The sequence below is a fragment of the Conger conger genome, chromosome 14, assembly GCF_963514075.1.
Source record: "Conger conger chromosome 14, fConCon1.1, whole genome shotgun sequence".
NCBI classification, from domain to species: Eukaryota; Metazoa; Chordata; class Actinopteri; order Anguilliformes; family Congridae; genus Conger; species Conger conger.
In genome coordinates, this window is record NC_083773.1 from 18,104,795 (window position 1) to 18,130,487 (window position 25,693).

A 25,693-nucleotide genomic window follows, 5' to 3' on the forward strand; every position below is an offset into this window, starting at 1 on the left:
TCTGCCAAATGCCATTAATGTAATGTAATGAAATGTAATGATAGCTGTGTACTGTTTTTTATGTTTGGTTTATCGTGGCTACATTTCTACTTATTGATTATGAATGGGCCTTCTGTGCCATCTTGGTGATATCACCCTTTTGTACACGGATGTTCTCCACTTTTGTCAGTTGGTGTGGATTAGAGTATATGTGAAGTGATTTAATATAGTATTATATCAGTGATGTGTTGGTTTGATTTTGAAGTCAGTGTTTTGATTTTGGACAGCATTTTGGAAGCATTTTGATTGGTTCACATGTCAGTCGCCATAGCGACAGCATTGCTAGCAGGCTGCTTTGCCCTCATAGTGATCCTGAGAAATGTGGGAATGAGAGCTGAAATGTGTGTAGTGGTCTCATGTGGTCTCATGCGTGCCATCTGTTCTTAAATCTGGCCTTGTAGAGGGCTGAGACCCTCCCCAACGTACACACACACACACGCATGTTCACACACACACACACACACACACACACTTGCGGACGTTCACACACGCGCATATACACATGCATGTGCATGTGCTCAACACATGCACACACATACGCACATGTGCACAGGTACACTCACTCACACACACATGCACAGGCTCAGTTACACATACAGGCACACTCACAAACACGCACACACACATACACACACACATGTGCACAGGCACACTCACACACACATACACACATGCACAGGCACACTGAGACACCCGGGCACACTCACACACACACACACACACGCGCACTGGCACAAACGGTTACACACATGCACGCACTCACCAGTCCTGGTACATCTGTTGTTTGAGCTTGGCCGGGGGATCTCTAATGGCTGGGGTATTCCTGTGCGTGTTACAGGATGATGTTAGGTTCAACGCACTACACCTGCGATGGAAGCCTCGCCAAATTAGTACAGGAAATACTACTGAACAGCTAATGTTATTATTTCAAGCTGTAGCCTAAAATACCCTCTCATGGTCTCATTTGCATATTTATTTGTTTTGCGGTAAATATAGCTTCCATATTCATTGGCATTGCTCCACGTTGCATTCGTTTATGGGGTAATCCGCAATGAATTGCTGACAGATAATGAACATAATAAAAAGCCTCATTTACATTCTACATAAATGGTTCCAATATGAACCCTGTGCCTGCATTGAAGAACCCTATCTAGTTAAAGGGTTCTTTTCGGGCAAAATGGTTCTTTGTCCGGGAGTTTTCACACTTCACACCTTTGACAGAGGGTTTTTATAAAGAAATAAAAAGGGTTCCCCTGTGGAATCAAGCCAAAGAACCCTTTTTTCTAAGATTGTAGACTGCCTTCTCCTTGTATTGTGGAAACATCTCAGAAATGCTTTTGCGTTCAGGAGCACGCCGCAGGTGGGAAGAGCACAGACGCAGTGATCGGAGGGTGTTTCTTATTTGCCAGCACCTCGAGTTAAGCCTACTTTCAAATCGGGTACGTGTGCGAATGAGGCGCGGCCTGCCCCTGAGTGTCTGATGTCAGAGTCTTAATTAATTGCGCTTAATTAAACTCTCTCTAGCGCGGTTCGGCATGAGCCAGACCCCACTGAGAGGAGCCCCTGCTTCCATCGGGCTCGTTTGGTAATTGGCTCTTCTGCAGATCCTTTCATCTGACACGTGGTTGGAATTAACCTGGCTACCTTTTCATTATCGTTTTCAGTGATCCCTGAATGGAGTAAACCCTGAATGTAATAACATTCATCATTCTGTTCTTCAGCAGCCATTGACTTAATTCCACCTGTTTAGCGTGAGCGAATCACAAGTTTGCGATCCTCAGTAGCACCCCTGTAGTATAAATAGTTACACATAGAGAAGTGTGAACTATGAGCCTTATGTGACTGCAGTTAATATTCTGCCACCAAATCTTCTCATGAGCTTAGTATTTTAATGTAGAAATATTTATAATGTGATTGTTTCCTGCAAGGGTGTGTATGCTTGAACCCAAATCCTGTGCGTGCTCCAGGAAATAATGCTTTTGACGGATGCGCTCATCAAATCAATAATTTCCCCACAGGGAAACTACGGATATTGTCAGTAGAGGGGCAGAGGGGGGCTTTAGGGACTGGTGGGTTGGGGGGTGCCCCATGTGTGTATATTCCTGTGTCTGTTGAAGATTTTGATGTAAATTTGACTGTATCTGAGTGGATTAAACCCACTGCATTTTGCAGCTCATACATCATGTTCATACAATAAGGTTTTTGAAGTCTGTGTTTTTTTGTGTTCTGCTTTGCATGTGTAGTTGAGCTCTGATTGTTTACCCGTTAAAGCAGCGTGACGGTGGAAATGCATGGGACAATCAGAGAGTGTTTCACTGCCAACAAGCAGCAGCGTCAGCCTGTGTGAAAGCTCTCCGCTCGCTCAGCTATGGGGCAGTGGTGCCAGTAACCCAGGACTGGGGAGGGGGGTGCCTCGCACTCTACAGCGAGCCGACCCCCACCCACATAAACCCCCCCTCCCCCACCCTCTCTGTTCTTGCATCCTGTGTCTGTTCCTTCCGTTACCCATCCTACCACTGCACTGACATCCTGATTTTGTTTCCTTGCTGGCTCTTCCGCACTGAATCTGAAGGTAGAAGACCCTCCCCCCCCCTCTTTTGTGACTCAGTTGGTTCAGTCCAGTACCGCTGAGGATAACTGTTCTGGAGGCTGAAATGGGGGAGATGTTTATTTAACACGACAGCTCCAACTGCGTGCTGCATAATCACAGACTTATTACAAGGCTGCTGTGGGTAAATATTTTTCCAGAGTGAATAATTATGGCAAATTCAGAAGAAGGTATTATTATTGTTAAAGCAGACATTCTTAGTGGTGTGCTCCTGTAGAGTGGGGACCCGCCCCTGTCAGAACTCAGTGTCTCCATGGTGATGATGATGTCATAGAGGATGGCATGCCGAGGAATCAGAAGGCATTATTGTGAATGATAGTGATGACATCATGGGTGAAATCACCCAAGAGGGACTGGATTGTGTGCTAGTGTTAAGGAACTGAGTTGGAGATGGGGGGGGGGGGGGGGGTACAGATCTAGTCAATACCATTATTGGCTTAAATGGACTAATCAATACCACACACCTGCAGAGTCACACTAATATGGGTGGGTGTAAGTGTGTGTGGGTGCATGTAAGTGTCTGCATGCATATGCGTGTTTGTGTGCGTCTGTGTGTGTTTGCGTCTGTGTGTGTATGTGTGTGTGCGTATGCAGGTGGGTGGGTGTAAGTGCGTGTGTGTGTGTGTGTGTGCGTGCGGGTGGGTGTAAGTGTGTGTGTGGTGTGTGTGTGTGTGGGTGGGTAGGTGTAAGTGTGTGTGGTGTGTGGGTGGATGTAAGTGTGTGTGTGTGTGTGTGTGCGGGTAGGTGTAAGTGTGTGTGTGGTGTGTGTGTGTGTGGGTGGGTAGGTGTAAGTGTGTGTGGTGTGCGGGTGGATGTAAGTGTGTGTGTGTGTGTGTGTGTATGTGCGTGCGGGTAGGTGTGTGTGTGTGTGTGTTAGTCTCTAACCCCCTGGTTGTGTGTCCTCAGCCTGTGGCGCGGCCCCAGTGTGAACTGCGCAGACAGCACGGGCTACACCCCCCTCCACCACGCCGCACTCAACGGACAGAGGTACACATCTACCCTGACTTTACCATCAGCCACCCTCTCTCTGAGGCTTTAAACACAGTGTGTGTCTGCTTTCCAGCCTGTGTCTGCTGCGCACTATTCATACATAATTACAGTTCTGCCTGCAGTTTTTTTCGTTGGTTTTTTTAGCATTTCATTGTTGCCTTGATTAGCACTAAACAATACTGCCTATTCTACCTCAACAGTACCTGACCCTGAATGGTTAGCATGCATACCTTATCATGGCAAGTTATTGCTACATAATGGGAGAGTTCACTTTCTGGAGTTTTTCTTTTTTATTATTTCAGTTTTAGTATATGTTATCAGTTGGCCAACAGTTTTCCTTATGAAATGAAAAATATTTTAGACACAGACTTTTAATTGGTATTTCTTGCATGCTATAAAGACATGGCTCTTATAGGTGCAAGTCTGCACCCAATTTACAAAAGACACTGGAAATATTACATTGCGAAGGAGATAAAAAAGGGGGCAGATTGATGATAAATGCAGCCTGCTGTGACCATTGATATGGCTATGGATATGGTTATTACACTGTAGTACCTTTCCCTCCATTAGTGTAGTTATTACAGTATAGTAAACCTCATTTGCTTGTATTAGTGCAGTTGTTACTACAGTGTAGTAAAACTCATTCTCTCCTTTAGGGTAGTTCTCATTACAGTGCAGTAAACTTCCTTTCCATCTTTTAATGCAGTTGTTATTACAGTGTAGTAAAGCTCCTTTCCCTCTGTTAGTGCAGTTGATATGACAGTGTAGTAACCCTCATTTCCCTCTGTTAGTTTTGTTTTGATGTTATTACAAACATCTATCAACCTTTTATCTCCGGCCCTGCAGTGAGGTGGTGCAGACGTTGCTAAGAAACGAGGCACTGACGAACATTGCTGATCATAAGGGCTGTTCCCCACTGCACCTGGCAGCCTGGAAGGGGGATCAGCGCATCGTCCGTCTGCTGATCCACCAAGGCCCGTCACTGCCCAAACTCAACGAGCAGGTGGGACTGCACACATACCACACACACACACACTTATACACACACAGCACACACACACACACACTTTCACACACACACACACTTTCACACGCACAGACACACACACACACACACTTATACACGCACAGACACACACACACACACACTTATACACGCACATACACACACACACACACACAAGCACACACGCACACACACACACGCACACGCACACACACACACACACACACTTATACACGCACATACACACACACCACAAATCGTCTGTCTGCTGATCCACCAGGGCCCAAACTCAACTAGCAGGTGGGACTGCGCACACACTTACACACGCACGCACACACACACACTTATACATGCACACACATACACACACACTTATACACGCATGCACACACACACACACGCACACACACACACACTTATACATGCACACACAGACACACACACTTATACACGCACACACACACACACACACACACACACGCACACACACACACACACACTTATACATGCACACACAGACACACACACTTATACACGCACACACACACTTATACATGCACACACATACACACACACTTATACACGCACGCACACACACACACACACACACACACACTTATACATGCACACACACACACACACACACACACACACTTATACACGCACACACATACACACACAACATGTGCACACATCACACACACACACTTGGTGCATGTTGCTGGGTGTAGCTGTGTGAGATGGCGAAGTTGGTGCACTGTGAGATGGATAAGGTAGTAGAGGCGGAAGTTCAGTTCACGGCTGGGTGAAAGGCTCTTACCGGGCAGAGCGACAAAGGGCTCACCAGTGCGTCACAGATTTGAGGCAGCACGCACTTTTGTGCGCTGTGCTTAAAGATCCTCGCTTGCAAACCTTTTAGTGCCGAGTCAGGCCTGCAGGGGTCGGTCAGAGAGAGAGCAGGCAGGGCGGAGAGCACAGTTACCCTCTCCTCCAAACAACTATCCCAACAAATGTAAAAGTAAACAAATCAAAACATTACTAAAGCCTGTCTCTCTGACGTGGACACAGTTAATACTTCATTTAGTCTTTTTCTTGATTGTGTTGTGGATTTAAAGAAAAAATCTAATATTAAATGTGCACAAAAAAAAGCTATATTACATGTGTGCCATCACTGGTTCGAGTCTCTCTACAGGGAGAGGCTGCAGGCAAGCACATACACTATGGAAGTCTGAATGAGGGTTGCAGCATCGTCTGAGTATAGTTTGACATTCCTATTCTGGGCATAAAAGATAGAAAACTCTCTTGTTCTTTGGCACGTTTCGACTGGGCTCAGACAGTAGCCCTGTTCTTTTGCATTGCTCTGGTACCTACGAGGCCCCACGTATGCGTAGGTGCTGTGGGAGACTTTGTGTGTCTGTACATCCCTCTGCAGGGGGGTTAGTGTTTATAGACGTTGGATACGTCAGTCTAACATATCCATTAAGCAGTGTGTTTTACTCTGAGCTCTGTGTGCTTTTCTTACTTGGGGCTAGTCCCTGTGAAGTTGACCGGGTAATGAGGTCAGGTGGTCTGGGTAGTCTGTCTGTCCTGGCTGTTGAGCGCGGATTTAGTCTTCCTTCATTTAGCTAGCTTGTAGTGCGTTGGGCATTTTCCTTTTTGCTTTGAGGTGGGTTTAGTGTTTCTGTATGCCCCTCTCCAGCCTGGCTCTGGGTATGGGCAGCTGGGCACTGGGTGGCACTCAATGGGCAGACTGATCCATGTTATTGGCCTGTCTGCACAGACTGTGCCCATAAACCCTCCTCTGTCTGCAGGGCGGCAGGTTTGGTGCTGATGAATATTAAGTATCGCAAAGGATTTGGATTGATAAAGTTTTTGAAGAAATTGAGTATGTGGTCCTGGTCTCATTGAACAGCATCCTTCTCATTATTTATATGGAAACATCAGCCGCTCAGATTCATGAGACTAGTCATTAGAAATGAGCAGCTGCTAGTGTTAAGTCCTTATTATGACTCCAGTATTTGATTCAAACTATGTTCTTACTATATCCCTTAGCTTGTTATTGCACTATTGTACATAGGGAGGAGAGAAAAAGAAAATACACTGTAAAGACCTTTTACAGTGAAAAGAAATTGAGTGTGTAGGCCCTCCCTTGTCTGGTGTCTGAATACCCTCTCTCCTGGCTGTAATACCCCCCTCCCTCACCCCCCCGTGTCTCCAGAACAGCGATAACGACACCCCGCTGCACTGCGCGGCTCAGTACGGCCACGCCGACGTAGTGCGCCTCCTGTTGGAGGAACAGGCCGACCCCACCACCCGAAACAACCGCCTGGAGACCCCCCTGGACCTGGCCGCCCTCTACGGCCGGCTGGAGGTGGTGCACCTCCTCCTGGCCTCCCACCCCGGCCTGCTGGCCTGCTGCGCCCCCACGCACACCCCCCTCCACCTGGCCGCTCGAAATGGACACCTCCCGGTGGTGGAGGTCCTGCTGGATGCTGGGATGGACATCAACTGTGAGGTAGGACAAGGAGGAACATCGAGCTTTTGGAGGAAGCAGTCCTGGGTCAGATATATAGTTGTTTTGGATTTAAATACTATTCTATCCTTGGTTGATCTTGCCTGGTGCTTCTAACCAGGGGAGATCTATTGAGAACATAGTTCTCTTGTTCAAAGATGCCCTGGTAGGAATGCCAGAGAGAGCAGCTGCAAGTGTGGAGAGAGAGAGAGAGAGAGAGAGAGAGAGAACAGGGGTAAAGCCCCTGGAGCACACACACCTGAAGTTTTTGGGTTTAGGGCCTTACTCAAGCCCCCAACGGCAGGGTCCTTTTTTAATTTTTATGGGTCAGCATCCCTATGTGCCCACCAGGGGCTTGAACCAGCAACTCCACAGTTTCCAGTCGGACACCCTGCTGCTAAACTACCCTGCTGCAAAACTGATCCAACCAAGAGGACTAGAAGGTGAGAGTATTTCATAGGCTCCAATACAACAGACACACTCAGTCAAGCGCTGAAAAGTATTTTAATCCAAAACAATTACGTAACTGATCCAGGTCTGGAAGGAAGGGGTGGGCCATTTTTTGAGGCCCCTCCTGCTCCGTTCGTATTAGCAGTTCGGATAGAGGGGGAGTATGTTCTGGAACTTTAAAGATAAGTACAAATATTGATTGAATGCAGGCCATGGACTTAATTTCATGTATTAAACCTGGCCTTTGCTCCGTGTTGAGTCGGCTCTGTGAGAAAGGTGTGCTGTGCATTCCGTGTGTGTTTCAGACGGAGAAGGGGAGTGCGCTACACGAGGCAGCTCTGTTCGGCAAGACGGACGTGGTCCAGAAGCTCCTCAGCGCAGGTCAGACCACCCCCGTCTGTTTCCCGTCTGTTCCCCAAACACGATGTAACTTCCTGTGTCATGAGCTCATCCTGAAGGTCCTCACCTTTCTGTCAGTGGTATAATTTCAGGCTTTGTTCGACGTGATTAGTCACCTCCCCGTCTCTTTGACCCAGGAATTGATGCCAATATGGTGGACTCGAGGGGTCGCACTGCGCTGGACACAGTGAGGGAGGTGCCCTCCCGAAAGAGCAGAGAGATCGCTGCGCTTATCCGCGGTGAGGGTCCCTGCTCCTCTAGACCTGATCTGTGCGACACCTAGTGGCTCTTATGTGTAACATTGCCTGCAATTGGTGGTTAAAATCTTACCTTTTGCTCTCAGGACTACAGGAGCAAAAACTGTGTGACAATACATCTGAAAACTATAGAAATTGAGAATTTATTTATTTATTCGTTTGACCTTCATTGATTAAGGTTGGAGAACAACTGAGACCATTGTCAATGATGAGTAGCATCAGACAACAAGCACATTATACACAACAGCAACTAAAGCAACACTGGGCAGCTATTTAGTTTTTTAGCAGTTTCAGAGTCAATGTCAATATGTAGAATGTCCTATACAACACAAAGGTTAAGGCACAGGCCAAAATGTATAGCTATTGATCAGTGTGTCTCAACCCCAGTCCTTGGGACCCACTTGCCAGAAGGTTTTTGTTGTAAGCAGGAACCACACACCTGTTTAAACTCATCAAGGGCAAGGGTAGTTTGATTGGTTCAGTCATTAAATCAGGGGTGTGAGTTTCTGGTTACTACAAAAACCTTCTGGAGTCGAGGAACACTGCTATAAATCTCACTCTCTTCTTTCACCGCTGTACAGGTCATGTGACAGGAAGTACCTATGACATGGAACTTCCACCGCCTCCCCCCTCCCCACCCTATCAGGATAGGTCCAGCCCCAGGATAACAGGTAAGGTTTGGGCCTTCCCAGAAAGTTTGTATGACACCTTTCTGTGGCTTTCTGCAATGCAACAGCATTCCTTTTAACCTCATGATAGGTTTTCCTTACTGCTTACATGCAGCTATTAAACTGTTACTGTTTTTAATAATTACATGCACAGAATTTTGGGGGAACATGGATTTTGTTGAAGTGTTGGTATATGTTGGTTGTGTGTTGTGCTCCATGAAAGTGTGTTTTCAGTGTCATGCATTTGTGTGCTGTCTGACATACCTGTGGATATGTGTTTGTGTGTATCTGCTTAATTTTTTGCTTCTGACCTGTGTGTGTGTGTGTGTGCGTGTGTGTGTATATCTCTCTGTGTCTGTGCATGTGTGTGTGTGTGTGTGTGTGTGTGCATGCATGTGTGTTTGTGTCTGTTTTTGTGTATGTATGTGTGTGTGTGTGTGTGTGTATATGTGCATGGGTGTATATATGTGTATATCTGTGTGTGTGTGTGTGTGTGTGTGCAGCAGAGCTGAATGAGCAGTTCTCCAGGCCGGAGGAGGAGAACCCATACGAGGCCCTGCTGGACCAGACCTCCTGCCACTCCCTGGACAGCCTGACCAGCGGGAGGTCCTCCGACCGGGAGTCAGGCCGCCCTGACAGCGAGGGAGGCAGGGTGAGCAACGCACCCCCACCCCCACCCCCACGCACACGAGAATTCACCAATTACACTCCTGTCCATATATGACTACTGAGGTCCTGCAGCATAGAGAACATAAAGCCTTTATTTGAGTTGTGCAGTTGTTTTTAAAATTGGATAGGTGTTTTTGCCATTTTCTTCACTAGAGGGAGACAGAGTTCTATATTTTTTATTTGACACCTCTCCTGGATTTTATGCTTCTCTTTCTGCAATCTATATACTGTATATAGCTGGATTTTGTTGATTTTTATTTGATGACAAAAGCACTTCACTACAATGCTAGCGGAATTTTAGTCTCGTAAAGACCATACGTTCAGAATTATGGGTCCTAACCTATCCTGAATTATTTATTCAGCTGTTATCTTAATTACACCCCTGATTAAATCTAAGATGGCTGCTGTCTTTGGATAACAGCACTGAGAAATCGCTGCAATTCCTTAATTTAATTTCTAGTTTTCAACTTCACCGCCATTTGGTAGGAGAAAAATGAACCAACCAGTCTTTGCAGTTAGTAAACCTGCGTTCCATGTTGACCACTAGGTGGCAGTGTGTCCCCTGCCCAACAGACCCCTGCTCATATACTGCAGTGTTAGGCTGTGCTCTGTGTGGAATCTTTTCACTGTTTTGTAATTCACTCATTAATGGGCTATTATTCTGCTTTCAAATGACATGCCCTGTATTTTACTGTGTTTTTTTGACAGATTAACTAATTGGTTAATTACAATTTTTAATTAGATTTGGTTTAAGATGGTCGATGGGAAATCTGGCCATAGAGCTGCACTTATAGGGAGCACCACTGCCAAAATAAGAAAAATGAGCACAAAATTGAACCCATTAATAATGAAAAATGAATCAGATGAAGTAACGTTTAAAGATGACGGCTCTCATTTTTATGATTTTTATGAGTATGATTGAGAAGACACATTAATAACTGAAAATCAGCACATGAGCTCCTTCAACCTGACTGCTTGTATGAGTGTTGGTACAGCACTAGGAGGAGCTCATTTTAATTGTCACAAACGGTAGTTTAAGTATTAGTTTAGTGGTGCTCTCAGTGCTAATATGGCAGAGGAACGCAACAACTGAACCATATCCCATCAAGGCATCTGGGCATAGAATAACATCTGGATATTTTTTATGTTTCTGGTGAGACAGTGTTAAAAAAAACAGTCACATATATTCTCCTGGTTTCTATCATCTCTGTTGTCTCAAGAAAATAAAAAAGAGACCAAACTTTGTATGTTTAAAAATATATATTTTTAAACTAGAGTAAACAAACTTGTATAGACTGCTTGTATATGAACTTCTAGCCACAAAGAAAACGGTGCTGCCAGTGATGACTTCATCAGGCTGAATGTGGCTGAATGTGGCTGAATGTCTTTGTTGTTTCAGAAGGAGACTCACCCTCATCCTCTACAACCGTCTCCAGACAGCCAGCAGGAAGTCAGCTCTGAGGTAACTTCCTCCCAGAAACCATAGAACCCGCTAATGGGCACGTTGGGAATTTGACCAGTGAAGCAGAGCTTCCTGATTTAAAACAGAGCATCTCCTACAGCACAGTGTCCCCATCAGCCCCAAAGCCAGATGCCCAGTTTTTCACCAGGATGCCTGGTTTTTCAAGGCCTTGTACATGTCTGGTTTGTGGTCCTGACTGGACAACATAATGTCCAGTCTGAGTAATTAATTGAAAGAATGTACTTGGTGCTTGGTACAGAGGGTACGAGCACCAACCGCCACACACCACAAAACCCACGTGTCCCCACCTTGCTGAGCGGTTTTGACACCCTCAAAATCGAGCAGCTCCACTACCAGCAGTACTCTACTGGCTGTGGCCTCCCAGCTGGGCTGTGCGTGCTGACCCTGTCTGACTCCCCAGGCCGTGCGTGCTAACGGGAGCGTAGACCAGAGGGAGGTGATGATGGAGGAGGAAGGAGGAGATCCCACCTACGAGCTCCTGCGGACCCCCAAATCCAGAGCCCCCCTCTCTCGGCAGGACTCCGTGTCACAGACAGGTAACGGCTCCGAGTCACATTACACACACATGACATTACTCATACTCTTAGCACACAACACCAGCTAGATCTGTATATATACCTTACTGCTGCAGAAATTACACAGCACCAGCTAGAGCTGTTGATAAGCTAACACAGCCCTTCAAAAATTACAACACCAGCTACGTATATGGGCTTAATCAGACAGTATGTCCTCATCTCCTGGGCCCAAGCATCAGTCAGGGCTGCTGCTACACTCCTGTAGGAATGGGCTTTCACATTTAACTAGATTATAGGATCATTCGGAGTGTGGATGTGCTGTGCACAGTGTGTGGGGTTTGGCACCAAATTTCCCGTAGTTATTTTCCCCCTAAATCCTTTCTCCTCCAGCTTGAGGGACTTGTTTAGAAACTGTCAGATGTGTGTATATAACTGTTCTGAAAGCCAGTATGGAGTATGTCCAGTGCAGTGAAGTATGATTAAGCACCACTGATTTCACTCATTAAGAGTAGGCTATATATTCTCTGTCTGTGCTTAGCCATGTGCTTATCTGCTCTGTTTCTGAATGGCAGTCAGTTTAATTGGATTAAAAAGGGATTCAATGAGTGTGCCATTAGAATCAGATGCCGTTAATCTAGGCCTTCTTAGAATTTTACAGAAGCCATTTTATTTCCCCTAGCTGTCATTTAACCATTTAATTGTCTGAGATCGCAGGTATGTGATTAGAATGTTCTGAACTGAACATTCTAATGCTGATGCAACTGTCACAACTGGTAACTGAAAGCAATGAAGTTCTAGAACACTGATTTAGAATCTTGAAAAAGGAACAGTCCCAAAAAACCTGTCAAATCGAAGATCTGTGCAATGCGTGTAGGTTACTCAGGATGGAACATTGGAATGTGGGAATGACTGAAGGTGTTTTGTTCTGTCTTTGCCTGTTCTGAGAAGAGTGAATTAGCTCCTTCCTGAATTCTACAAACTCAAGAGTCCCTCCGCACTCCTATGAAACATTAATCTGTGTCCATCGTGCTACCTGTACACTGTTCAGCTGTTCATTTTATCAAGGTGCTGCTGGATTAAATTAAACATTTTGGCAGAAATTGGCCCTTTGCTTGGTTGGGTTGGTGAAGGCATTTGTCTTCAGTGCCGGCATGGCCATAAAGCTTAGTCATTGTCTGGCTCAAGTCTGGTCTGTAGCATTAGTTTATGTTGGCTGGGTTCGACTCCCCTTAACACATTCCGTTCCCTTGCTGTCTTCCCATGAGGGAGGTATTTTGTTACGAAATTTGTGCAGAAAGCAAATGTAACAGGTGCTCTGCAAGGAATGATAGACAATGAACAAACCAAAATGGAACTAAATGACCCTCGCAACCAATATAGGAAGTGCTACCCTGTACTCACCTTCGCTTTGTGTATTTATTTTGGTCTTGTGAAACACTATCGCTGGTCTTGGCTGTGTCTTTAGTGAGGATCTCCTAAACCACATTCACAAACACAAACATAAAAACGTCTAGGCTAAAGTATCTGACAAAGTTCTTTATTCCCCTCCCATCCCTCAACATGCGCTCTCCTGTAGTACTGTGTGGCCTGCAGTTTTGCTACCTGGCTGATAGACTGCTCTTTATTTAAATGATGTCGTTTGTCTCTCTTTGTTTCCTCTTCTCAGATGAGGATGATGTCACCATTCCTCCCCACAGTCTTCTACCTCAGGTACTCCATCATTCTAATGTGTTTGTCTGGCTGCTTATATCTGTTATGATTCTATTTTTACTCATTTAACATTTATTTTACCCGGTTAGTTTCTCTGAGATTAAAATCTCTTCTGCAAGAGAGACCTGGCCAAGAAAACCAGTACAGGCAAACACAACATAAAGCATTAAAATATTACAATAGCAAAAGATATCACTGAATTTGGTCATATATTTCCCAGCATGCACCCTGGTTCTGGGCGGGGCATCACTCACTTCTTGTTAAAATAAGTTTATTTGCATGTGGCAGAGAGATGCTAAAAGATAAGGGTTATTAAACGGTGAAGTTTTCTGGTCTTTATGTCAGAATATGCCTGTGATATTGCACTGTTCAGAGATATCATAAGTCATCTTGGTGATAAGATCAATGGCATTCTTCCCAGAACCATATTTGTCGACATCTGGGGTACTGCATCTCTCTCTCTCTCTCTCTCTCTCTCTCTCTCTCACACTATATCTTTCTCTCTCTCCCATTTATTATCTGTTTCCCCCTTTCTTTCTCTCCTCTCTTCCATTGGTCTCAGAATCAGAATCCGTTGCCCCAGACCGCCCCAGGCAGGTCCCCTCCTCTCCTGAGGCAGGAGAATGCTGAGGGAGCAGGACCGGGAGCTCATGGAGGTGAGTGTGGCCCCAGGCTGGGGAGCTCATGGAGGTGAGTGTGGCCCCAGGCTGGGGAGCTCATGGAGGTGAGTGTGGCCCCAGGCTGGGGAGCTCATGGAGGTGAGTGTGGCCCCAGGCTGGGAGCTCATGGAGGTGAGTGTGTCTCCAGGCTGCAGGCTGCTCCCTGTACCTGCACAACACAATTCCCGGAAAGCAAGTGACTCCGAGCCAGATATGCAACTATTCCAGTTGACTTCAGGCCAGAATTATTGTAGATCCAGCCAAAAGTCACTTGCTACCTAGGGTATATTCTGCTCATACTCAGAGTGGTCTACTGTACGGCTGGCTGCCCAACCCTGTTCCTGGAGATCTAACATTCTGTAGGTTTTCAAATGTGGCATACCTGATTTTACTAATTACTGTAGCAGCTTGGTGATTACAGTGATTAGCAGCTCAATGAGATCTATAGCTGTTGAATGAGGTGTGCTTTATTAGGGTTGGAGTGAGAACGTACAGTAAGGTAGATCTCCAGGACCAGGGTTGGCTAGACCTGGTCAGCATACTTCATGATGGATCCAGGAACATTTTATTTCATTCATTCATTTCATGCTCCTAAATGGTAAATGGTTGGCATTTATATAGCGCCTTTATCCAAAGCGCTGTACAATTGATGCTTCTCATTCACCCATTCATACACACACTCACACACCAACGGCGATTGGCTGCCATGCAAGGCGCCGACCAGCTCGTCAGGAGCATTTGGGGGTTAGGTGTCTTGCTCAGGGACACTTCGACACAGCCCAGGTGGGGGATCGAACCGGCAACCCCTCTGACTGCCAGACGACCGCTCTTACTGCCTGAGCCATGTCGCCCCTGCTCCTCCTTTGACTGATAGATTACATCCAACCAGCTGCTAGATTGCACCGGTTAGCTTGGATCAGATGTGTTCTGTTGTGAGATATTAACATTGTGTGTAGTTTCTTAGTCATTGTGATACTCCCACAAAAACCCACACTACAGAGCAGTAAATTGTGCTGAGTTTCATTTTTTGGGGTTTTCTGCAACACTGCAGCGAGTGCAATAAAAAGAGAGTGTGTTTAATATGTCGACACCAATTGTCAGCATTGGCCCCTGATCGGAAACTCACAGTGTGGCTCTTTGCCCAGTATTGTTCATAAACGTTAGGCAGGAAACATCACACACACAGATACATACACACACTCACTCACACATGCACTAACACACAGTTAATATACACACTGTATCCATCTGCTCTCATAGATACACTCACAACCTCCTACATAATATTGACATACACACTCCAAATCACACTTTCTCACTTCCCTATACAGACACACGCACACACACAAACAAACACACACACACACACACACACAGGTGCCAAACATTGTTAAAACATTTCATTAAAGTGGCAATCAGTCAGGATTTCTTATGTACATACATACAGTACATGCGTGTTGCGTGTTGCATGTTGCGGTATTACGAAAAAAAAAAATTATGATGATCAAATAGGCCCTGGTCCTTATCTTTGTTGTGCAGGTAGCAGTTGAAATTGTACTTCCCTCTAGGGTCTTTCAGCGCACTTATCCTTGGTTATGGGTATGCACTTTGCACTTTGTTGTACGTCGCTCTGGATAAGAGCGTCTGCCAAATGCCATTAATGTAATGTCATGTAACATGCATGGTATTTTCTCAGTGCATTGAAGGATGTGTATATCATAAATATATATACCTAAATGATAGAATATGTATATCAAATGAACACACATTCATGAAACCTATTCCAGTTAATTGCCTTGTGGCTGCAGTGTTTGTTCTGAGTCTGAGTCTGTCCGTTAATTCCCCAGCCAAATTAAAACAAAGATAATTAAAATGGTACCCATCATCTCTCTTCCTGGCTTTCAGCATGAACAGGTGCATTGTGGGTGCGGGCGTGGCGACAGGCTCTCTGTAGCAGCTGTGCATGTGTGGTAGTGGATTCCCACGATGGAGATTACTGTAGACTCTTTTCCACAAAGATCCTTTACTTTCCAAGAGGCTGTGTACAGTGAATCTGTGTGTATCCAACTCCTCTGCTCCTCTTCGTCTACAGCAGCCCGACTCATCAACAACACCACGTCCTGAGGGCCACAGTGTCTGCAGGCATTTACTTCAGCCGTGCGCTACACCACCACATTTCACTAATTAGCTTATTATCTGAACCAAGCAGGTAAAATAATGAGTGAAATCAGCTGGTGTAGCGCATGGTAGGAGCAAATACCTGCAAACACTGCAGCCCGCAGGACGTGCAGTTGAGTAGAGCTGACCTACAGTAACCCTTTGAAGAGAATGTTTTTTGGAATGTTTCTTTTTTTCTTTCAAAATTCAGTGTTCTAGAACTCCATTGCTCTTGCAGTCACCAGGAGTGCTGGTGAAATCTCAGTTAATCATATCAAATTATCATTCAATTATCATTTCAAATCTCAAAGGTTGTGAACACTGGTAGAGCAGTAGAATGTTCTATTTAAATGTATTCTTTAAACATTTTTCAAATGTTTTCAAATTGAGATAAGTCTAGTCTCCATTTCCCCCACCCCTGTGTCATATCACACAAAGTTGAAATTGTTTGGGTTGGGTTATTCTAACGTTGTGAAAATGTTGTGGGCTGAAATGTCTTCAGTGAGTCAGACTGTCCGGCCCTCCGGCACTGCAACCTCGTTCTGTCACGTTTACTTCCACTAATATGCAAAGCCGGACTCATCCCTAACCTCTCAGTGCACTGCATTCAAAAGGTTAATGCTGTATTAATGCAGACCCACATAACCAGAGGAACATGTGGTATTTACTGATGAATCTGCATATTTACTAAATAAGCATCTTTTTTTCTTTTAGCTCAGGTTAAGTATCTTTTTTTTTTTTTAGCTCAGGTTAAGTATCTTTTTTTTCTTTTAGCTCAGCGTCTTTATCAGAGATACACCTGTAATCCTCTACCTTCAGGTGTGGGTGCAGAAGCGCACTGTGATGTAAATTTAAGATGACAGGTCAGACTCAAGGCTGTGCAGTCTCTGTCCCCTGTGCCGAATTCTGAGAATATAAAAACACTACGTTTTCACTGCTACATTTTGCGTGCAAAATAGTTTGTGGTAATTGTTTGCTGATGCTGAAAAAGATGGGAGATGGGAGACTGAAATGTATTGAACATCACCATCAATTTCAATTTCATTTGTACAGTGCTTTTTACACAAGACTGTCACAAAGATGCTTTACAGAGTAACGGAAGGGCAAAAATGAAAGAGCAAACACCAGGCATGAACCCCAAAATAACAAGCATGTTATAGGGAGTCGAATGTGCAACAAAAAAAACAAAGTAATGTTCCCATAGCGGGATTCTGTGACAGACAGGCTAATAGTATGGCTGTGTATTAGGACTGAAAGAAAAACTTGAACTCACTGCAGCCCTGCCTGTTTGATCACTGCACAGATACAACGTGTGTTGCTTCTGTCACTAAGAAACACAAACTCTGCTCTCTCCAGACACGGTCATGTGACCAAATGACATCACTGCCCCAGTTCCTCAACCCAAACGCCCTTGTGGAGGTGGAAGACTGTTACACACACATACACACAACACTGTACATGCATACTGTCCACACACACACACTCGTTCTTACACATACACACACACACACAGACCCACTCACGCGCATACATACATACACACTCTCTCTCACACACACTCTCACACCTACATGTACACCCACACAGAGACACACTCATGCATACACACACTCTCTCTCTAACACACTCACACTCACACACACACACACACTCTCTCTAGCAGAGCTCACTGTGTTTGTAACCTGATTACTCGGCCTGTCACACTGAATGAAGCCAAGGCTCAGATCTAAATAACGAGCTGAACATCCTCACAGACTACAGACAAGACAAACTCACCAGCACACAGCTCTGAGAGAGAGAGAGAGGGAGAGAGAGGGAGGGAGGGTGGGAGAGACAGAGAGAGAGAAGAAGAGAGGGAGAGAGAGAGAGCCATGGACTCTTAAGTGGGTCTTCACAGTTAGAGGTCTGTTAGGACTTTAGGAAACAGCAGTGCTGTGTGTCGTTGGCTCCGGAGCTGAGAGCTGAGATCATGGGCCTCTTACTGCTCCAGAGGGGCTGAGGAGGGGCTTTGGACTCAGGTACTGCAGCTGTCTGGCTCTGATTTCTGATTTCATTTTTCCGCTCTGTTTGGGATAAGATGGTTATGTTTTTTGTATATTAACTTCTATAACTGCGTGTGTGTTTATGTGTGTATTTGTCCGTGTGTATGTGTGTGTGCGCGTGTATGTGTATGTGCATAGGTGTGTATGTCCATGTGTGTATATGCATGTGTGCGTGTATGTGTGTGTGTATATGTTTCTCTTTATGATCTGTAATTTATCTCAAGAATCCTGTCCTCTGACCTGAGGATAGCTGTGAACTAATCTTGAGGCGATGAGAGGGAAGAGAGAGAGCGAGAGAGCAAGGGAGCGAGAGAGGGGGGAGGAAGAGGAAGAGGGAGGGGGGAACAGAACAAAGTGAAACTGGGGGGGCGTGAGGGTGGAGTTCAGCTGCTCTCTGGGCAGGGGACACAATTGGCACACAGCTCCCTGACCCTCCCTCCCTCTTTTAAAAACAGTCAGAGATCTGTTGGGGTTTGGTGTGGGCGGCTCGTTTTAGCACTGTTGGAGTCATACTCCTCACTCGCTGCCTGAATCCGGCTCGCACAGACTGTTCCCTGAGTGCGCTCTCTCTGTCTCCGTCCAGATCCCGCCAATCCCGCCGGAGACCGGAGTACCATCGGCATCCCGGAACAGTTCGCTGGTCTTCTGCACGGATCCTCCCCGGTGATCGAGGGCAGGGAGGACCCCTTCCACACGTCGACGCGCCTGGCCCCGGGGGATTCTGTCACAGGCCCTCCCGCCATGTCGGCCCCCCTCCTGGACCGCGACCCCACCGCTATCTACGCCACCGTGGTGCACTCCAGAGCTCGGGACGCCTGGGACCCCCCCGACGCCACGCCCGCCAGCAAGGCCCGGCCCCCGGGGGACCTGATGCTGACCCGCAGCCTCTCCAAATCGGACTCGGACCTGCTGGTGTCCCCCCCCGGGGAGGAGGAGGCGGGGGCCGGGCTGGGGGGCCGCAGCGAGTCGGTATCCAACTGCAGCGGCGGGAAGAAGCACATGGAGAGGTCCCCGTCTTTCACCTCCGAGTGGGACGAGGTAAGAACAGCGGCCCTCACAGGGGGCCGAGGGGTACGCCAGAGATCAGGCGAGATCAGGTCAAGGGGGTCGGCAGTAACAGCAGAGGGCAGATTAACAGCATTTTGGGAGCGGGAAATGAGAGAAGGACAGGGGGAGGGGGAAATGGGACGCAGAGTTTTGTCCCTGCAGAGGGACAGTGAGGCTGAGTGCCTGGGGGCTTTGAGTTGAACGGTCTAGAGCAGCCTTCACACCCACACGCCCCTGCGCTCGTCTTTCTCTGCTACGCTAACGAGGAGCTGAGGATCTGGCCTGTCACTTCAGATCACTCCAGATGCTACAGTCACTATTAACCCCTTAGAAGGGTATGGGTTTTTGGAATTTGTTTTCTAAAATTTTTAATCAGTCTTCTGGAACTGCTTCAGGTTACCAAGAGTGATTCTTACATAAGGCTGAGAGTGATTCTTACATCAGCATTAGAATGTTTTCTTAAGAATATTCTAATAACATTTTTTATTTGATCTGCGCAACAAGGGCCTTATCTTTTTCTGGTTTCCATGCCGACCTCTGGCCTTATTTACTTAATTAGCCCTAACATTTACACCATCTTACACTGGCACATTTCTTGATGAATGCATGAATGACAGTCAAAGACTGCTCTTGTGTCCCTATATGATAAGGTTTTACTGAGTGAACTAGTGTTTGTGTATATGGCCAATTAGCTTGTTTAGCCAGAGTAATCGGTAGAAACAAAAACCTGCATACACACCGGCCCTCCAGGACTGGAATTGCCCACCCCTGCCTGAAAGAGCAGGTCTGGCTCAGTTCTGTCCTCCTTCTCGCCAGGTTAGATAAATCACCTCACAGCACTGTGACCTGATTATGGCCACAGCGCGACTGTAGCTCACTGTGTTCAGCTGCCTGGAAGGCCCAGTCGCTCTGCACACTTTAAGATGCTGCTGTTGGATCAAATACCAGGGTCGTAATAGAGAGAGTAGTTGGATATGAATTTCACATTATTTGTACAGGGCATGTAAAGCTGTTAAATAGAAACCCGAGCAAGGATAAGCTTGGCCATGTCTGAATCAGCTTACTTGCCTACTATTGAGTATAAGTTTTATAAAGGTTTTACACAACCCGGGTACTCGAGAGTTGGCAAGTGTGCTGTTTCAGACACAGACAAGCTCATCCTCGATGGTGTTCCTATTCAACAGATTTCAGTGGTTTCAGACACAGCTCTTGTGTTTTGGTTTTTGGTCCTGACCTGCAGTTTTGTCCTGTAGTTTTATGGTGCAGTTGAGACACGGATATATCACCCAGCAAACTGCCCTCGTAAAGGGACAGTGGCAGTGAACTACCAATGATATAGCACATGTTCATTTGTATGTGTCCTGAAGTGGGCTCACCCGTTTTATGAAGCTGTTGCTGTTTTGTAGGTTATTGTATAGCTGTTCTAGATTCATGCTAAACATTGATTTTTGTTTTATATTTGAAAGATTACCTAGATGATAGGATATGGTAGGCCTGTCTGGTTTGGTTCTTAGACATGGACACACAGTCACTGAGTCAGTGGCTGAAACTGGTCATCTCATGCTGAGTCAGAGCATTATGGAACATGGAGTTCAAGCTGGTGTCAGTACTTCCTTTTCCTGTCCTAGAGCCCTTAGCTGTGGCCCAGGAAGTGGGCCAGTCCTGGTGTCATTGGCATTGCGAGGAGGGTGTAGAGATGTTTGGGGGTACTGCGCTCGAAGAACCTGCTGCAGTGAGTCCCCCTCCCTGGTCAGTGAGGGCTGTGTTTGCTCAGACCCCCCGCTGGGTGGGGCGTCCTGTTCCCGGCCACATCCTGTTTTTCCGCAGCGTCTCTGTTTCTCATCCAGAATTCCTGAGCTGGGGGGTGGGGAGTTGGGCTGGGGGGGTCAGGCGCAGTGTGAGGAAAAGGGGGGGTGGGGTCAGGGGCAGATCCTTCCCTTAAATATCTCTACATTCAGGGTCACTTGTTGCTGAACTATTGGAGTGTGGTGGTGCGGGGTCAAAGGTCACAGTCTGAGGTCAGAGGTCGTTGGATCTGCATTTCATACACACACATCCCCTCAAGCGCAAAGCAATGCTGAGACCAATCTCTGATCTGTTTCTATGGGGATGTTGAGACAGAATACAGAGAATCTGCTATTTAAAATTCTGCTGATTCAACACAACCGGTTTATTTAATCAGTTGTGCTGCAGATTTCTGGGAAAAAGACTGCTGTGTAATCAGTGATATCCTGTCTGTTTACAGTTCTCAATATTAATCTTCTGATTAAGTGGGACAGCACCCCTGCAGAGTGTATTTTACAGCGTCCATCACAGCGATGGGTTTACATTCATGTACAGACTAACTGCTTTTCTCTGCTGATTTTTGGACCTGTGTTTATTCTTCATGGAGGATGGAATAACTCCTTTAAAGAGCAGGTTTTTTTGGAATTCTTTATTTTCATCATTCCAAGTCAGTGTTCTAGAACACCATTGCTTTCAATCACCAGTATTGATTGTGACATCAGCATCAGAATGTTCAGTTAAGAACATTCTAATTACGACCTCACACATTAAAGGGTTAATGGTGTATCTACATTTAGAGCCTCAAACTGTCTGTACTGCAATCCACAGTGCCTTTCATTGTACAGAAATGACTGGATGATGTCATAGTCCCTTCCATTAGTTCCCCTCAACAATTTTGCATATCAGTCCCTGCTGCTCAGAAAATCAGAGAAAAACCTTGAGGATGTACTAATGCCCTGCCGAAAGCAATATCACAGATTCTATAATAGGTCTGAGATACCTGCTCCCGTTGTGTCTCCGTCTCTGACAGAGCTCTTTACCATCTCCTGTCTTTTGGGGTTAAGAGAAGCCAACTCTATTACTTATTTCACGGGTTGTAAAATTGTTATCTCTTTTTTTATGCTCTTCATTCATATGCGGTTGGCCCTGAGGACACAGGCTTCATAACCAGAACTCTTTACTGGAGTCCAAGGGCTTCTGGCGTTGTGCCGTTCAGCTTTTAGCACGCACCTGACTGCGTAAGACACCTTCGGGACTGAAATATATGTGCGCTGTCCTGGATAATGTCAGCCCTGCTGATGGTTGCTTCCCAGTCAGTGGTGTTTGGCTGGAGTTTCTCTGGAGTTTCTCATTAGTGGAGGCATTTACCGCCCCCTGGTGGTGACTAAGTGTATGTGCGTCTTGGGTGAGGTGGCGGTTGGTGGGACTTTAGTGAATGTAATGGAGTAATGACACTCAGTGGTTTATGTGAGCTGTACTGCTGTGTGAGTGTGTATGTGTGTGTGTGTGTGTGTGTGTTTGTGTGTGAGTGTGTGCGTGCATGTGTGTAAGTGTGTGTTTGTGCGTGTGCATGAGTATGTGTGAGTGTGTGGGTGTGTGAGTGCGTGTGTGCGTGAGAGTGTATTTGTGAGTGTGTGCATGTGTGTGAGTATGTGTGAGTGGGTGTGTGTGCGTGTGTGTTTGTGTGCATGTGTGTGTGTGAGTGTGTGCGTATGTGTGTGTCTGTGTGTGAGTGTCTGAGTGTGTGTGTGAGTATTTGTGTGAGCGTGTGTGAGTGTGTGTGTGAGTGTGTATTTGTGTGTGTGTAAGTGTGAGTGTCAGGGGGGTTACCAGTGCTGTGTATGTGCCTTGGTTATAAACGACTCTGTTGGCCGTTGAATATTGATGTGCTCAGCAGAGAACATTCATCTTCCCTGAGAACACTCTGCTCTTTATAACTCCCCACACCAGCAGCTGCAGCTTTGCTTCTCCCTCCTCCTGCGCCTTTCCACCAGCTCCCGCTCCACTCATGCAGCGCGTCGCAGTAATGACCAGCTCCCGCTCCACACATGCAGCGCGTCGCAGTAATGACCAGCTCCCGCTCCACACATGCAGCGCGTCACAGTAATGACCAGCTCCCGCTCCACACATGCAGCGCGTCGCAGTAATGACCAGCTCCCGCTCCACACATGCAGCGCGTCGCAGTAATGACCAGCTCCCGCTCCACACATGCAGCGCGTCGCAGTAATGACCAGCTCCCGCTCCACACATGCAGCGCGTCGCAGTAATGACCAGCTCCCGCTCCACACATGCAGCGCGTCGCAGTAATGACCAGCTCCCGCTCCACACATGCAGCGCGTCGCAGTAATGACCAGCTCCCGCTCCACACATGCAGCGCGTCACAGTAATGACCAGCTCCCGCTCCACACATGCAGCGCGTCGCAGTAATGACCAGCTCCCGCTCCACACATGCAGCGCGTCGCAGTAATGACCAGCTCCCGCTCCACACATGCAGCGCGTCGCAGTAATGACCAGCTCCCGCTCCACACATGCAGCGCGTCGCAGTAATGACCAGCTCCCGCTCCACACATGCAGCGCGTCGCAGTAATGACCAGCTCCCGCTCCACACATGCAGCGCGTCGCAGTAATGACCAGCTCCCGCTCCACACATGCAGCGCGTCGTAGTAATGACCAGCTCCCTCTCCACACATGCAGCGCGTCGCAGTAATGACCAGCTCCCTCTCCACACATGCAGCGCGTGGCAGTAATGACCAGCTCCCGTTCCAGGTGCCCACTGATTGGTGCAATGTGTAGGTGATGCTGGGTACACCCCAAAACAATGTTTCATTGGTTAAACCTAAAATTTATTGTAAAATGTAAATGGTCTTAAAAAGGCGAACATTGCCTTGCTGATTGACCTGTTCTCATCATTATATGAAGTTATGTTAGTTATATTATGATGAAAAAGCTACATTTTGTAGCTGTAACAAATTGAAGTAAAGTTTGAGGTTTATTATAATAATATAACTTTAACGTAACATAATGACCATAAGAGCAGGCCATTCAGCCCAGCAATGCACAGATCACATTTATCAAATCAAACATTTTTTTCTGTGTAAATATTGGCTTAGCGTTATTCTGATGCTGTGGAGGTGGCTGTGATTTTTGGTCATGTGACTCTGTCTCTAGCTGTGGTGATCTGAATCCTAGAGGTATGCCTGGGGGCGCAGATCAGCTACTCTTGGTCCTCAAGGGCCTTGAACTGCTGGTTGTCCACCCTCGCTTTACCTGGGAGTCAGATGTGAAGACAGTCTGGTGAAATAATAGCGCTAATTACCCAGGAGAAACCCAGCCTGATTGTCACTCTCCTCCTCAGATTGAGAAGATCATGAACCTGATTGGAGCTGGCATCCAGTTCTCCCGGGATCCTCCTGTCACCCCCACTGGTAATTTATAATGGACACGCCCTCTCATACACATGTACATACACAGGCCTACAAGTTTACGCACATGTATAATCAGATGCACATTACCCTGCCACATTCAATTAAAACGCACAATCATGCATACAGTCATACACACACGCATACACACACATATACACTACACATATACACACACACACACATGCACACACACACACAGAAAATGTCCCCTCTTGTTTTCTATGTCCCCTCTTCATGGGTGTGTAATGACACCATGGTTCCCTATTAGATGGGTAGAGAAGTGCACTTCCACATATACACGCACACTCACAGATACACACTTGCACTCACATACACGTGCACACACACACATGTGCACACACACACTGCATGTACACAAACACACTCGCACATACACACACACACACACACATTGTCACACAGATGTATATGAACACACTGCTCGCCCTCCCTCTCACAGGGATAGCCTGGGGGCGAGTTGCTCCAATTAATCCTCCGCTATCGAATGTAAAGGCACTGCAAGGGAAAGTCATCGTTTGCCTCCCCCCAGAGATTCTGGCCAGTCTTAAAGTGCTACAGCTTGCTTTTAAATTCGCCTTTGCATTACATTCCAATATAAGTGCCATCACTACTTAAGGGAGACAAAGAAAGTGGTGATGATGGTGAGAGAGCGAGAGAGCGTTAGCGAGTTTCATTTTTTATTTTGTGGATATTTTGTTCCTTCCCCTTGCTTCTTCTCTACTTTAAATTCATTTTATCGCAATAATATGTATTTTAGCACATAATTTATTCATGACTGCTGTTTCTGTGCATAAATATGAACTGTTGTACTTTGGAGCAGTGGTGCCCATCCCTGTTCCTGGAGATCTACTGTCCTGTAGGATTTCATTTCAACCCTAATTTGGCAAAGCTGATTACAGTGATTAGCAGCTCAATGAGATCTATAGCTGTTAAATGAGGTGTGCTTGTTTGGGGTCGGAATGAAAACCTACAGGGCAGTGGATCTCTAGGAACAGGGTTGAGCAGCCCTGCTCTAGCTGTTGAATGAGGTGTGCTTTGTTAGGGTTGTAGTGAAAACCTACAGGACGGTAGATCTCCAGGAACAGGGATGGGCAGCTCTGCTCTAGCTGTTGAATGAGGTGTGCTTTGTCAGGGTTGGAGTGAAAACCTACACGATGGTAGATCTCCCGGAATAGGGTCGGGTTCAGAGTATGTTCTAACACCCTGCAGGTGAATCAGCTTGTACACACACCTGTGTGCGCTGTAATCCCA

The 25,693-nt window shown here is 46.4% G+C and overlaps 1 protein-coding gene across 1 annotated transcript in view; it reads left to right on the top strand.

Annotated features, from left to right (window-relative positions):
* LOC133109387 (ankyrin repeat and SAM domain-containing protein 1A-like) overlaps positions 1 to 25,693 on the top strand; it is a 61,895-nt gene that overhangs the window by 7,455 nt on the left and 28,747 nt on the right. Inside the window, exons 2-14 of the mRNA XM_061218710.1 lie at positions 3,554 to 3,634; positions 4,484 to 4,640; positions 6,862 to 7,158; positions 7,911 to 7,986; positions 8,142 to 8,243; positions 8,843 to 8,956; positions 9,433 to 9,581; positions 10,998 to 11,060; positions 11,482 to 11,617; positions 13,263 to 13,306; positions 13,869 to 13,962; positions 18,748 to 19,235; positions 24,328 to 24,421. Coding sequence (XP_061074694.1) covers positions 3,554 to 3,634; positions 4,484 to 4,640; positions 6,862 to 7,158; positions 7,911 to 7,986; positions 8,142 to 8,243; positions 8,843 to 8,956; positions 9,433 to 9,581; positions 10,998 to 11,060; positions 11,482 to 11,617; positions 13,263 to 13,306; positions 13,869 to 13,962; positions 18,748 to 19,235; positions 24,328 to 24,421 — 1,895 coding nt within the window. The remainder of the gene's footprint in view (positions 1 to 3,553; positions 3,635 to 4,483; positions 4,641 to 6,861; positions 7,159 to 7,910; positions 7,987 to 8,141; positions 8,244 to 8,842; positions 8,957 to 9,432; positions 9,582 to 10,997; positions 11,061 to 11,481; positions 11,618 to 13,262; positions 13,307 to 13,868; positions 13,963 to 18,747; positions 19,236 to 24,327; positions 24,422 to 25,693) is intronic.